Source organism: Panthera onca, chromosome B2, assembly GCF_046562875.1.
Source record: "Panthera onca isolate mPanOnc1 chromosome B2, mPanOnc1 haplotype 2, whole genome shotgun sequence".
NCBI lineage: Eukaryota > Metazoa > Chordata > Mammalia > Carnivora > Felidae > Panthera > Panthera onca.
Window position 1 is genome coordinate 30273071 of NC_138343.1, and position 13008 is coordinate 30286078.

General features: G+C 50.2%; 1 protein-coding gene across 17 annotated transcripts in view; it reads right to left on the reverse strand.

The window, feature by feature from the left end:
• LOC132666876 (patr class I histocompatibility antigen, A-2 alpha chain-like) overlaps positions 1 to 12069 on the reverse strand; it is a 538163-nt gene extending 526094 nt beyond the window's left edge. For 4 of the 17 annotated variants that reach the window (XR_013555563.1, XR_013555562.1, XR_013555565.1 and 1 more), the window contains exons 1-7: positions 11949 to 12069; positions 11411 to 11680; positions 10910 to 11185; positions 10023 to 10298; positions 9782 to 9895; positions 9316 to 9348; positions 9143 to 9179 (exon numbers count right to left, since the gene is read on the reverse strand). Coding sequence is in view for 9 of the 17 variants with exons in the window: in XM_060615061.2 (XP_060471044.2) it covers positions 6567 to 6613; positions 9316 to 9348; positions 9782 to 9895; positions 10023 to 10298; positions 10910 to 11185; positions 11411 to 11680; positions 11949 to 12021 (1089 nt within the window). In the remaining 8 variants the exon portion in view is untranslated. Of the gene's footprint in view, positions 1 to 6311; positions 6614 to 7159; positions 8978 to 9142; positions 9180 to 9315; positions 9349 to 9781; positions 9896 to 10022; positions 10299 to 10909; positions 11186 to 11410; positions 11681 to 11948 lie in introns of those variants that run through there. The other 13 variants (XR_013555569.1, XR_013555568.1, XM_060615063.2 and 10 more) reach the window with 12 other exon arrangements.
• Positions 12070 to 13008: the final 939 nt, after the last annotated feature.

Below are 13008 nucleotides of genomic sequence, written 5' to 3' on the forward strand. Positions count from 1 at the left end.
TCACCAACTGTGAGATCATGACCTGAGCCAAAGTCGGACACTTAACCGACTGAGCCACCCAGGTCCCCCTTACTGAACATTAATTAAAACTACCCTATGTCTGAAGGACATATAATAATCTTGAGCCTGATGTATCCATGTAGTCTTGGTTAATGTTGGAAAAACACTCTAATGGAGAGGACAATGCCCAGAAGAATTCCATTAAAAAAGCAGTGACAACAATGAGATACCACCTCACAACAGTCAGAATGGCTAAAGTTAACAACTCAGGCAACAACAGATGTAGGCAAGGATGCGGAGAAAGAGGAACTCTTTTGCACTGCTGGTGGGAATGCAAATTGGTACAGACACTCTGGAAAACAGTATGGAGATTCCTCAAAAAGTTAAAAATAGAACTACCCTACAACCCAGCAATTGTACTACTAGGCATTTATCCAAGGGACACAGGTGTGCTGTTTCTAAAGGGCACATGCACCCTCATGTTTATAGCAGCAGTATCAACAGTAGCCAAAGTATGGAAAGAGCCCATATGTCCATTGACGGATGAATGGATAAAGAGGATGTGGTATATATGTACAATGGAGTATTACTCGGCAATCGAAAAGAATGAAATCTTGTCATTTGCAGCTACATGGATGGAACTGGAGGGTATTATGCTAAGCGAAATTAGTCAGAGAAAGACAAATATCATATGACTTCACTGATATGAGAATTTTAAGATACAAAACAGATGAACATTAAGGGAAGGGAGGCAAAAATAATATAAAAACAGGGAGGGGGACAAAACATAAGAGACTCAAACGCAGAGAACAAACTGAAGGTTGCTGCAGGAGTTGTGGGTGGGGGATGGGCTAAATAAGTAAGGGGCAATAAGGAAGACACTTGTTGGGATGAGCACTGGGTGTTATACATAGGGGATGAATCACTGGAATCTACTCCTGAAATCATTATTGCACTATATGCTAACTAACTTGGATGTAAATTTAAAAATACATATATACATAGTGGTAACAGTTTAGCAAATAGTGGAAAGAGTTTCTACAGGATCCTGCTGCCAGGAAAATGCAAGGAGGATATGTGCACAAGCAGGGAGCCTCTATTCCTGTAGGACTGACTTGGGACCTGGTGAGGAGGTGCTGGATTCTATCATCACTTGGACAGGGTCCCAGAGACAGCTCTCAAGTAGCCTATGAAAAACTCCTTGGTTTATGGGTAGCAGCTCCAAGGCGAATGGACAACATCTTGTTTGGAGGCCGCCACTCTGACCAAGGGAGCTAAAAACAGGTCAGCTCCGTGAGCTAACTTGCATGTGGCTTTGCTAGCAGTGATATAAAAATTGAACAATAAAAGCCCCTGTGTTTTGGATTTAGCAACTCGTGGGCAGTGGCCAACAGCCAGGCCATATGGTCAGGCAGAAGGGAAACTTAGTCTGTTAAAGGAATAACCACACGGGGCACAGCCCCCTGCAAACCACTATGGGAATTTGAGGGGTGCATTATAAAGTAGGACATTTTGGTGCTCATCACAAGAACCACCTTCAAGTTTGGAAGCTGTTTGGAAGTGATGAGTGGGTATCTTGATGTCCTCTCTTGAGGTGGCCCCTTGGGTACGTGAACTAAAGGGACATTGGGGGCTGCAGTAATCCAGAGAAGGCTGAAACTACATATAGTCTACTTGCATCTTCTGTGGCCCAAAATACCAAAAGGAACTGTTCTCAACTGCCAGCCACACATTACAGACAGCTAGGAGGCAGATTCCCTGGTAGGAAGTCCTTGAACATAGCTAGCAAGTCAGAGCAATACTAGTAACCCCAAGGGAGGGCTGCAAATGGGTCTTGACAGGAACAGAGATTCTGGGTTGGGTTTTGCTTACTCAGTGGTAGTTGCAAATGTCTAGAGTGCTATTAAAAAAAGAAAAGAAAAGAAAAGAAAAAGAACATAGCTGTAATTCAATTAAAATTTTAAAAAAATAGGGGCACCTGGGTAGCTGAGTTAGTTAAGCATCCGACTCTTGGTTTCGGCTCAGGTCACGGTGTCACAGTTTCTTGACTTCGAGCCCCACGTCGGGCTCTGCACTGATGGCGTGGAGCCTGCTTGGGACTTTTCTCTCTCTCTCCCCGTCTCTCTCTGCCCCCCACCAACTCGTGCTGTCTCAGTCGCCCTCAAAAATAAATAAATAAATGTAAAAAAAAAACTTTAATAAAATGCAGAGAACATCGATCCTGTGTGGACAGCTCGATGAAATTTTACACGTATGCACTTCCCATGTACTACCACCCAGAGCAAGATGCAGAGCATTTTGGGTTTCGGAGAGATTCCCAGTCAATACGCCACCACAAGAGGCAACAACTCTTCTGACTTCTGGCACTACAAATGAGTCCTCATCTTCAACTTCACATACAAAAAGTCTGTGTCTCTCACGTGTCTGGCTTCCTACACTCAGTGTCACGTCTGTGAGGTTCACCCATGCCGTAGGGTGTAGCGAGAGCCCAGTCTTTTTCAGGGCTGTGTGGCAGTCCATTGTAAGGCTGTGCTACAGTTCATGTACATATGTTCTTTTTAGGCACATTGACGTTGTTTCCCATTTGGGGCAATCATAAACAGTGCCGCTGAGAACATTTTTATACCTGCCTTTCGGTGCACATGTGACAAAACAAACAAAAGATACTGTACTAGTTTGGAATGCTCGGTCACATTTCCTCACGCTAAAAAAATACATTACAAGCCATGATGTCCAACAATGGGCATACAGATATACCGACAGAGAAACAGCTTAACAGAGAGTTGGAATGGACAATGGAAATACTGTGAAAATAGGGCCACAGAGACATGAAGTGCTGGCTCACACACCTTCACAGAGTGTACTCCAACCCAGCATGCGTGGGAATCAGGAGTGTCCCCGTTAGGGGGAAAAGGTGTCTGTTTTGTTTCCTTGATGGATCTGGGCAGGAGGGCGGGGCATGTAAGCGTGACTCTATAATCCTTCCCAAGTGAGAGGACATTGGTATGACTATAGTTCACCTCAACATTCCCTCTTCCTACCCGCTACAGTGTCTCAGGACAGGAATGCAAGTACGAGTGCCAGAAACAGGAAGGACTCCTAAGCAGGCGACCGTACCTCCGTTGTTCGACCTTGATGTGAGATTTCCTAAGGGACTGAATGGGAGGGCTGTGCCTTCGCCCCATCTGGCAAAGCTGGGGCTGACGGTGAGTGCCGCTAGATTGCCTACTGGTCAGTTAGCCCACAAGTTCTGTCCGGGTGTGACCCTCCCCTCTATGGACGAGAGAAGACAGGGGAGGAGGGACTTGCCAGACTGTATTGCTGCCCGCAGTCTAGACCAGCACAGCAGCTACACATAACGTCCCTTCCAACCGCAGAAAGTTGGGTATAAATGGAGAGAAATAGAAACAACAGCTGAGGGTAAAGGAATGGATAAATGAGTTACGTAATGAGGGAAACCCAGCATTACATTAACACCTCCCAAGAGGTGTGAGCAAGAGAGGACACTGCCTCTTAGCTCGATTATACCAGATGCCTGAGAGAGGGAGCCACACGCTGTGACACCATTCCTGCTTCTGGAACCTGACGAGACTAAATGGAACCAGGAGACCTGAGCGATCCTGGGAGACACTGTCATACAGCAGGATGATGGGCTAATTGTCACTGACTGAATGGGACTTTGGTAGTGTGCCAGTATCTTTTCAGCTATGGTCCTGTCGCTACAAGGGACCTGTGGTCAAAGACCAAGGAGTGGCCTGTGGTAGACTTATTTGGTCTTTGTCTCTGGTTCCTGGCACAGACTTCCCCAAACCCTTGGGATCTCCTGAGTGATATGAGTGTTTCTGGTATGCTAATGAGAGGACTTGGCCGAGGGGCCTAGATAGCTTCAGGTTGGGGGCTGGTGACCAGAAAGACCAAGCGATGATTAGAGTTGGCAACCTCAGCCTCCTTCCCTGACCTCTGGGGAGAGGCTCTGGAGGCTGACTTTAATCACTGACTTTAATCAGTGGCGAATCACTGACTCGCCAGTGATGGAATCAAGCACACCTGTATCATGAAGCTTCCATAAAAGCTTCTAAACGACAGGGGCGCCTGGGTGGCTCAGTCGGTTAAGCGTCCGACTTCAGCTCAGGTCACGATCTCGCGGTCCGCGAGTTAGAGCCCCACGTCGGGCTCTGGGCTGATGGCTCAGAGCCTGGAGCCTGCTTCCGATTCTGTGTCTCCCTCTCTCTCTGCCCCTCCCCCGTTCACGCTCTGTCTCTCTCTGTCTCAAAAATAAATAAACGTTAAAAAAAAAAAAAAAAAAAAAAAGCTTCTAAACGACAGAGTTCACAGCTTCTGAAATGAACACACTGACATGCTCAGAGGGTGGCACATTCCAACCCCACGGTGACAGAGGCTCCTGCAACTCCGACCTTCACGCTCCCACACTCATGTGCCTCTTCATCTGGTTGCTCATGTGTGTCCTTATAGTAAACCACAATAATAATGGAATTTTCCTGAGTTCTAGGAGTTGTTCTAGCAAATTATTGAACTTTGAGAGTACCCTCAACTTTGTAGCCAAGTGGAACAAAAGTGCAGGCGACGTGGGAACGTAACAGTTGAGACGTGCCTGTGAAGTGAGGGCAATCTTGTAGGAAGCATCCTCACACCTGTGGGTCTCATGCTAACTCCAGGTCAACAGTGTCAGAATTAAAATGAATTGCATTGGGAGTACCTGGGTGGCTCAGTTGGTTAAGCGCCCAACTTTGGCTCAGGTCATGATCTCACATCCATGAGTTCGAGCCCCACATGGGGCTCTATGCTGACCGCTCAAAGCCTGGACCCTGCTTCGGATTCTGTGTCTCCCTGGGATTCTGTCTTTCTCTTTCTCTGCCCCTCCCCCTCTCCTGCTCTGTTTCTGTCTCAAAAATAAATATTAAAAAAAAAAAAAAAAAAGACTGATGAAATGAATTGAATTGGTGACAGGGAATCAGAGCATTGGTTGAATGGAGGAAAAAACCCTTACGGCTCCACAAAGAGAAATTTAGAGGGAGAGCAAGTCTGTGCTTCCTCTCATCCAGGAGCAAAGGATAAGATAAGTGTAAGCATTTATATCATGTCCTTCCGTCTGCTACCAGCTGTTCATGGTCCTGTTAACAAAGGAAGACAGCAGACCCAAAATGAAGTCACCTAAGCCAAATACCACCAAGATCTTAATCCTTAACCTAAATGCATCTTCAGCTTCTCCCAGAAATGTGACCTGTAATCAGCCAACCTGGAATTTCCTGCTCAGCACAAGTAGGTAAGCCACTGAAAGACCACTTCCTTTCCCCTTCAAAGGGCCACCTTGCTTAAAGCAATGCATTTTTTAATGAATAATTTCCTTTTTCCCCTTCCACTCTGCCTTTAAAATCCTTTCTGCAGCTGGAAGAGTCTCTTTTTTTTTTTTTTTTTTTTTTAATATTTATTTTTGAAAGACAGAGCACGAGCAGGGGAGGGGCAGAGAGAGAGGGAGACACAAAATCCAAAGCAGGCTCCAGGTTCTGAGCTGTCAGCACAGAGCCCAACGTGGGGCTCAAACTCACAAACTGAACCACGAAGTTATGACCTGAGCTGAAGCCAGACACTTAACTGACTGAGCCACCCAGGAGCCCCATGTCTCCTTTCTATTTTCTAGCTGGGAGACTGCTCAATTCATGAACAGTTGAATAAAGTCAATTCGACCTTTTAATGTTCTCGGTTGAGGGCGCCTGGGTGGCTCTGACATTTAGCATCTGACTTCAGCTCAGGTCATGATCTCATGGCTCATGAGTTCGAGCCCCACATCGGGTGAGGTGAGGTCCCACTCCAGGTGAGCAGAGCTCAAGCTCCACTTCTCTCTTTCCTTCTGTTTCTCTCTGCCCCTCTCTCACTTGCACCCTCTCTCTCTCTCTCAAAAATAAAATAAAATAAATTTTCTCAGTTGAATTGCTATTAACTAACACTTAAGTCTCTGAGGGACACTATGGCTACACTAGAAAACCAGGCTGGTGGTTTGGGTTTTCTGGCTGGTTGGTTTTTAGTCCTTTGTGAGGATCACATAAAGCTGACAAATGTTAGAGATTCTCTCCCCAGAGTATTTCCATGCACGGGGAAATACAAACATTAACATGACAGTCAGTGCACGCAGAGACCCCCTGTCGTCTTACAGACCCAGGTGTTCTCCTCCTTGCAAGAGACAGAGGCTGGGCAAACACGTTTTGAGCAATCACTTCACCAGCCCACAATGTCACTGCACTTATTTATGAGCGTAAACCGGAGTGGACAAAGCTGCATCTAATCACATAGCATCCAGGGAACGAGAAGAGCGATGTCGTTTACTAGAAACTTGCTCCTCCAACTGAACCTGAGTGCCTGCAGGGCACCAGATCAAGCTGCAGCCTCAGGTCTGTGCTCCGAGAATGGCAATCAGCCGACCTTTCTCCAGCCCTCACCCCCAGCACCGGCACTGCCCCCCTACATGAGAATTCCACATTTAGAGTCTTTGGAAAACGCCGCCTCTCTCCATGGAAGAGGAAGGACCTGCTGTCCCAACATCCTTCCAGTTAGACACGGCGTGAGGCTCTGCCAGGCAGGTGACCACGTGCTGGACCTGGTGACAAAGAGAAGGTGCAGCTGTGCACAATGTACTTGCACAGGCGGCGCGAGTGGCAGTGTGTCACCCGGTCCCACAAGCAGCAGCGATGTCAGTCCTAGCCACAGGGGCCAGTGTCCTGCTTCAACGGAGGCAGCAGTGTGAGCAGTGACATCTGTGCCCAGCAGCAGAGGCCACAGTTCCTGTGTGAGACCCACCCTAACGTGCACTTGTGGACTCTGTTCCTGGCTGTGTAGCCTGTTCTACGATCTTCCCCAAAAGAATACTTTATATGCATATAAAATGTGTGTGTGTGTGTGTGTGTGTGTGTGTGTGTGTGTGTGTGTGCGCGCGCACAGTACCTTTTGGCTAAGTTCGAACAAGCTTAGATCCCATTGTTTGCTCTGAAAAGTCAATCAGGGAAGTAGTTGCCGAGAGCAAGCATTCCGAGGTGTTCGTCACACTGAACTGCGAACCACTCCCTAGTCCTCCCACCCGACCATACCTCAGGATACGATAACACACATCTCACAACACCACATCTCATATTGACAACGTTATGTCTTCCCTTTCCTCTCCAAAGATAAAAAAAAAAAAAAAAAAAAAAAAAAAAACCACACATTTAAATGTGGCTTTAATGCCCCTCCCCAGGCTGGCTGCTCTGATCGCTGACCTCACTGGCTCCAGATCTGGCTGAGCGCCAGGCCTCTCACAAAATGCACAGGCCTCTCCCCGGACCCACAGACTCAGAGTCCTCGGCGCAAGATCAAGGAATCGCTTATTTAACGAGCCCTGCAAGTGAGGCTGACGCACAGCCGTGTGGGAATCCTCATCTCCATTCTTGCTACTGAAAGTGTGATGTAAAGACCAGCAGCAGCGCCTTGTCCTAAACACAGAAACTTCTATCGTGTTTCCCAGATGCAGAAAACAGTGTGTCATATATCTTGCACACAACACACACAGTGAAGGAGCGATCGGTGCAGAGCACCTCCCTAATCTGGAGGCAGTATCTTTACTAATGTAGCCTCAGACCACAGCAGCTCTGTGGCAGCGACAGCACAATCACCCTTCACACTGCCATTAGTGCCCCTGTGCTCCTCTCACAGCACTGCCCTCCCCCTCCCGTCCCCACTCTCACACCAACTCCCCTGCACACCAAGGAGATGCCCATTTTCAAAAACCTTCCTCGATTCACAGGTGCTATTTCCCAACCAAATATAAATCTAAGGAGACTCTGCTTCATAACTCCATGACTTGGAGCTGGAGCCAGCACCAGGATCACCAGGGCAGAGGGTGGGCAAGCAGAGGATGGAAACAGAACAAGAACTAATTTAAAATAAGAAATTATGGCATGCTTCCTGTCTGCTAGAATCTGCTCCTCTCAGAAGACTTCAGAAAAGATGGGAAGAACAATCAAGCCCGAGAAGGAGGCCAAGACCTGAATGAGCCTGAAAATAACCTCTGGATACTACAGATTCCTATGAACAGGGCCACCCAGGGCCTTGTGCAGATGCTGACAGGCCAAATATCTCCTTCTGCTGTCACCGAGGAGACACCCACAGGTGAATTAGACCAGAACTCCCACACAAAAAAGAGAACGGGCCTAATCCTCTACAGAAACAAAGAAACAACGAATAAACACCCAGAGACGGGACTGAGGCCTGACCCAGGCCTGAGCCTCAGCTGACCCAGCCATACAATGTCTTGTTGCCCATAGTCCTGGAGGCAGGACAAGGTCTGGGCAATATCCAGATATCCAGGTGATATCCTGAGTGATCACAGTCCTATAAAGGCAGGTGCTACTGGAGGGACAAAGACAAAAGCGCAAAGAGGTTCCCCAGCTGAGCAGTGACCATGTCACATCCATGTTGTACCAACTGGGCATGAGGCTCCACAACGCTAGGCCCCTCACAGCTTATTCCTGTCCCCACCCAGAGCAGACTCGGCACACCAAACCTGCAGCTTCTGGGAGGTTCTCAGGGTTTCCATTTCTTTCCCCTCTCAAACTTTAGGAATCTTCTTCTTTAACTAACTGATCAACTCCTCATGACCAGAACTGGAAAAACAAATTCACATCCAGAGCCCTACGTTCAACAAGGAAGTAAGAAGTTGTAGCTCAGTGAGACATAAAGACAGGGATGGAGGTGGCCCACTCTCCCTCTACTGGATCATGAAAGCAGACGAGGAAAGAGAACCCAGGTCAGTGTGGGGTGGGGTCATGGAGGCGGGGAGCAGTCTCCCCACCTCCTCACATTATGGTAATAGGAACGAGGACACATGCCGAAGCCCTTTGTAGAAAGAGATATCAGGGGCATTGGTCACAAAGTGGGAAAGTGAACAAATCTTGCATCACTCAGTCCCCCACGAGGCAGCTGGCTCACACTGGGGAAGAAAATAATCATGAACAAATTCAGGTTAGTCATATAAGTGTTGACGTTCTCAATAGCCTACCACATGCTCAAGATATCCTACTCAAAGAATCCCCATTTCCCATACATAGCCCCTTTCCCCTCTCCCCTCCTTACTTCAGGCCCTTCAGGGTCTCACCTTTAGCAGTGGAGAGCGCCCTGGGCACTGTCACTACCTGCGTTAGAACAAACAGAACTGGTCAGAGCCCCCAGGAGATGAGACTAAAGGAGTAGCTTTGGGGTGGGTGAGCTCCCCACGGGGTCCTGTCTACACTATCCCAGGGTCTCAGGGATCACCCCCTCCATACTTACATGCAGACTGAGCATAACTCCTTTCTCTTCCACCTATGGAAAGAAAATATCACATGAGATGCCACGGAGGAGGCAGAGCCCGAGATCCTAGATGAAACTGCTAACCTGGACCACAGGGAAGTTTCCAGAACTGTAACTACAAACCTATGGCAGGATCAGGGGGACATGAAGAAAAGAGATGTCAGGGCTAGACCAACAATTCTCCTGGAGTCTGTCCTCAGCAAGGACCTTATTCTCTGATCTGTGACTGCTGGAAATCAGATCCTATCACCACATTCATCAAGGTGATAAGTTTGCCCTTCATTCTCACAGAGCTTTACTCCGGAGTGAATGTAGCAATGAGCTGCACAGTGGACAAGCACATGTGCATGGATGGCACTTCCCATAAACAAGGCAGGACAAACTTCTACCTGGACTTGAAACACTACAGAAAGACAAGAAAACTCAGAGCACTCCCCTTCCGTACCTTGGCTGTACCTCCTCCATATGACAGCTCCAACCACCACAGCACTGATGACCACAAAGGAAACCAGACCAGCAACAATGCCCACCATGGGAATGCTGCGCTGAGGAGGGGACTCTGGGAAGAGAGGATAAAGTGAGGGCCTTGACTCCGAGGTCTCAGCCTCAACCCTGCTGAATTTGTCCAGAAGGGCTCCTGAGTTCTCCAAGTTTGGCTCCATACCCAGGTCTCCCCCTGTCCTTACCCCATTTCAGCATGAGGGGCTTGGGCAACCCCCCATGCTGCACATGGCACGTGTATCTCTGCTCCTCTCCAGAAGGCACCACCACAGCCACCCACTTCTGGAAGGTCCCATCTCCCCCAGGCCTAGTGTCCACAAACTCCGTGTCCTGGATCAGGTCCTCCCCATCACGCTGCCAGGTCAGGGTGATCTCCGCAGGATAGAAACCCAGGGCCCAGCACTTCAGGGTGACATCATGGTCAGAAGTGGGGTAGTGGGTGATGTGTGTCTTCGGGGGGTCTGAAGAGAAGGGTCAGAAAATTAAGGAATTTTACAACTGTCTCGGGCCACTGAGGCAATTCTCATGTGGCCATCTTGAGAATGGACAAGAGAGCTGGAATTGGGGAAGGGAGCAAAAACCCAGACACCAGCCTAGACACATAATCTCTTCTTGTTTGGAAAGTTCTAGAATTAGGGTGAGACGGCCCACTGTAGAAGGCAGGTTTCTGAGAGCAGAAAAGAAAGGGATTTCTGGTCCGGACCTGGCTGGAGGCCAAATGACTCAGAATAGGTGAAGTCAGATACCCCAAACACATGAGTGTGGGGCAGAGAACAAAGCCTGAGAAAATCCCCCAAGGTTCCCAAAGCCACAGTGAGCCAAAGGGAAACGCTGATCAATTATTTCAGAAATGGTCTCCTCCTCCATCCCTGGAGAGACTCTATCCTTCAACAGTCTCTAGGAGAAAGACAGACCCTTTGGGGGTCTCTCTGGGACCGGATCTGAAAACCCGAGCAGTCAGTCTCCCGACACAGGGGAGGGCCATATACTGCTGTGGATCCCAGTTCTTCCTATTCTCTTAGGAGGCCTCAGCTGGAGGGGAAATCGTGGGAAGCCCCGCGGCCCCTGGTACCTGTGCGCAGCAGTGTCTTGTTCCCCCTCTCCAAGTACTTCCGGAGCCACTCTACGCACGTGACCTGCAGGTCGTTCCTTTGATGCTCGGCTGCTCCGGCAGCCTCCCACTTGCGGCGGGTGATCTGCGCCGCCGTGTCCGCCGCGGTCCAAGAGCGCAGGTCCTCGTTCAGGGCGATGTAATCCTCGCCGTCATAGGCGAACTGCCAGTATCCTCGGAGGAGGCGCCAATCGGGCCCCACTTCGCAGGAAGACAGCCACTGGATGGTGTGAGACCCTGGCCCCGCCCCCGAGGTCAGCTCCGCCCTGGAGCCCCGCCCCCTCCCACACCCCGAACCCCAGGGCTTAAAGCCAAAACTGAATGGCGGGTAAAAGTGCCCGCGCGCTTTTCCCGGGTTTGGAGACGGGCGGGTCCCGCAGCCTCAGGGTGGTGCTCGGACCCAAAGACTCGGGCAACCCCGGGGATGGGGTCGTGACCCTGACCCGGGTCCGCGTCGCTCACCCGCTTCGCTCTGGTTGTAGTAGCCGCGCAGCGTGTTCAGGCTCTGTCGGAAAGTCTGTGCGGTGTCCTTGGCGCCCCGCGTCTCCTGCTCCCAATACTCCGGCGCCTCCTGCTTCAACCACTGCACGCGTGGCTCCATCCTCGGACTCGAGGCGTCGCTGTCGAACCGCGCGAACTGTGTGTCGTCCACGTAGCCGACTTCCAAGTACCGGGGCTCCCCGAGGCTGGGCCGGGACACCGCGGTGCCGAAATACATCAAGGAATGGGAGCCTACGGGCGCGGAGGGTTTGAGACCCCGCCCGACCCTGCTCCCGGCGCGAGGCCCGGATCCCAGGTGGAAGCGGCCAGGAGGGCAGGGGGTGGGGGGTCCGAGTGGGGGAGAGCAAGGAGGAGTCGGGGAGGGACGGGGAGGACTGCCAGGGTGGGTAGGATTCTGGGGCGGGGGCGACAGGCACTTTCCCTAGGGCCCCGCGTTCCCGCCGGACGGTCCCCTCGCTCCTGCCCCACAGATGCCCTTTCTTCCCGACCCCGCACTCACCCGCGCAGGTCTGGGTCACGGCCAGGGCCCCCGACAGCAGCAAGAGGAGGGTTCGGGGCATCACGACCCGCATCCTCAGGGTCTGGAGAATAGAAGTCACAGCGGGTCCGTGGCCAGGACAGGCCAGGGACCGCGGTGACGCTGATTGGCTTCTCTAGACACCGGACAAGCAATGGGAGTGCGAACTGGGGCCGCGTCATGAGTATCCAGGCAAGAAGACCTGACACAGGTTGAGAGAAGTGAAATGAGCGCGGAGTAGCGGGAAACTGGGCTTTCCCGCCCCAGACCTATCTCAAGCCCGGGACTTTCAAAGCCAGTCTTTCCCAGGGACCCGCGACTTTGCCCGGATTCCTCTCACCTACACAGAGCGCTCTTTGTCACCCTGAGGCCTGGCCCAGGGTCTTTCTGAGGAAACCAGGGAAAGACACCAGGTTGGGATTGGCCCCGTTTTGTCCCTTTCCCTTCTGAAATCCCTCGACTTGTGCTGAGCTCCTAGTCCTTACCTCTCCTCCGGACTCCTAAAAGAAAACTCGCCCCCAGTAAACTGGATGCCAGAGAGTGAGCTTGCCTGGGAATGGAGGTGGAGGCATATGGATTTTCTCTTTAGACCTGAAGTTGTGGTTCAAAGCTCCAGCTAGAGATTCTCATAGAAATCAGTTTCTTTTCTTTTCTTTTTAATGTTTATTTATTTTGAGAGAAAGAGAGAAAGCAGGGAAGGGACAGAGAGAAGAGAGAGAATCCCAAGAAGGCTCTGTGCTGCCAGGGCAGAGCCCCATTCAGGGCTCGAACCCACAAACCCTGAGATTATGACCTGAGTTGAACCCAAGAATCCAACACTTAACCGTCGGAGCCCCCCAGGTGCCCACGAATCTAATCTATAAAGTGATTTTGCCCCTTCCTACAGAAGTATCTAAACAGCATTGCAATCAAGACTCAAAAAGCTTCTAAGTTGTACTTTCTCAGCGCATCTGTGTGTCCCAGCATTTTTTTTTTTTTTTTTTTTGGTGGTTGAAGTGAGAAGAAATTCAGTTTACATTTAATGACACAGGTAGATTGAAAG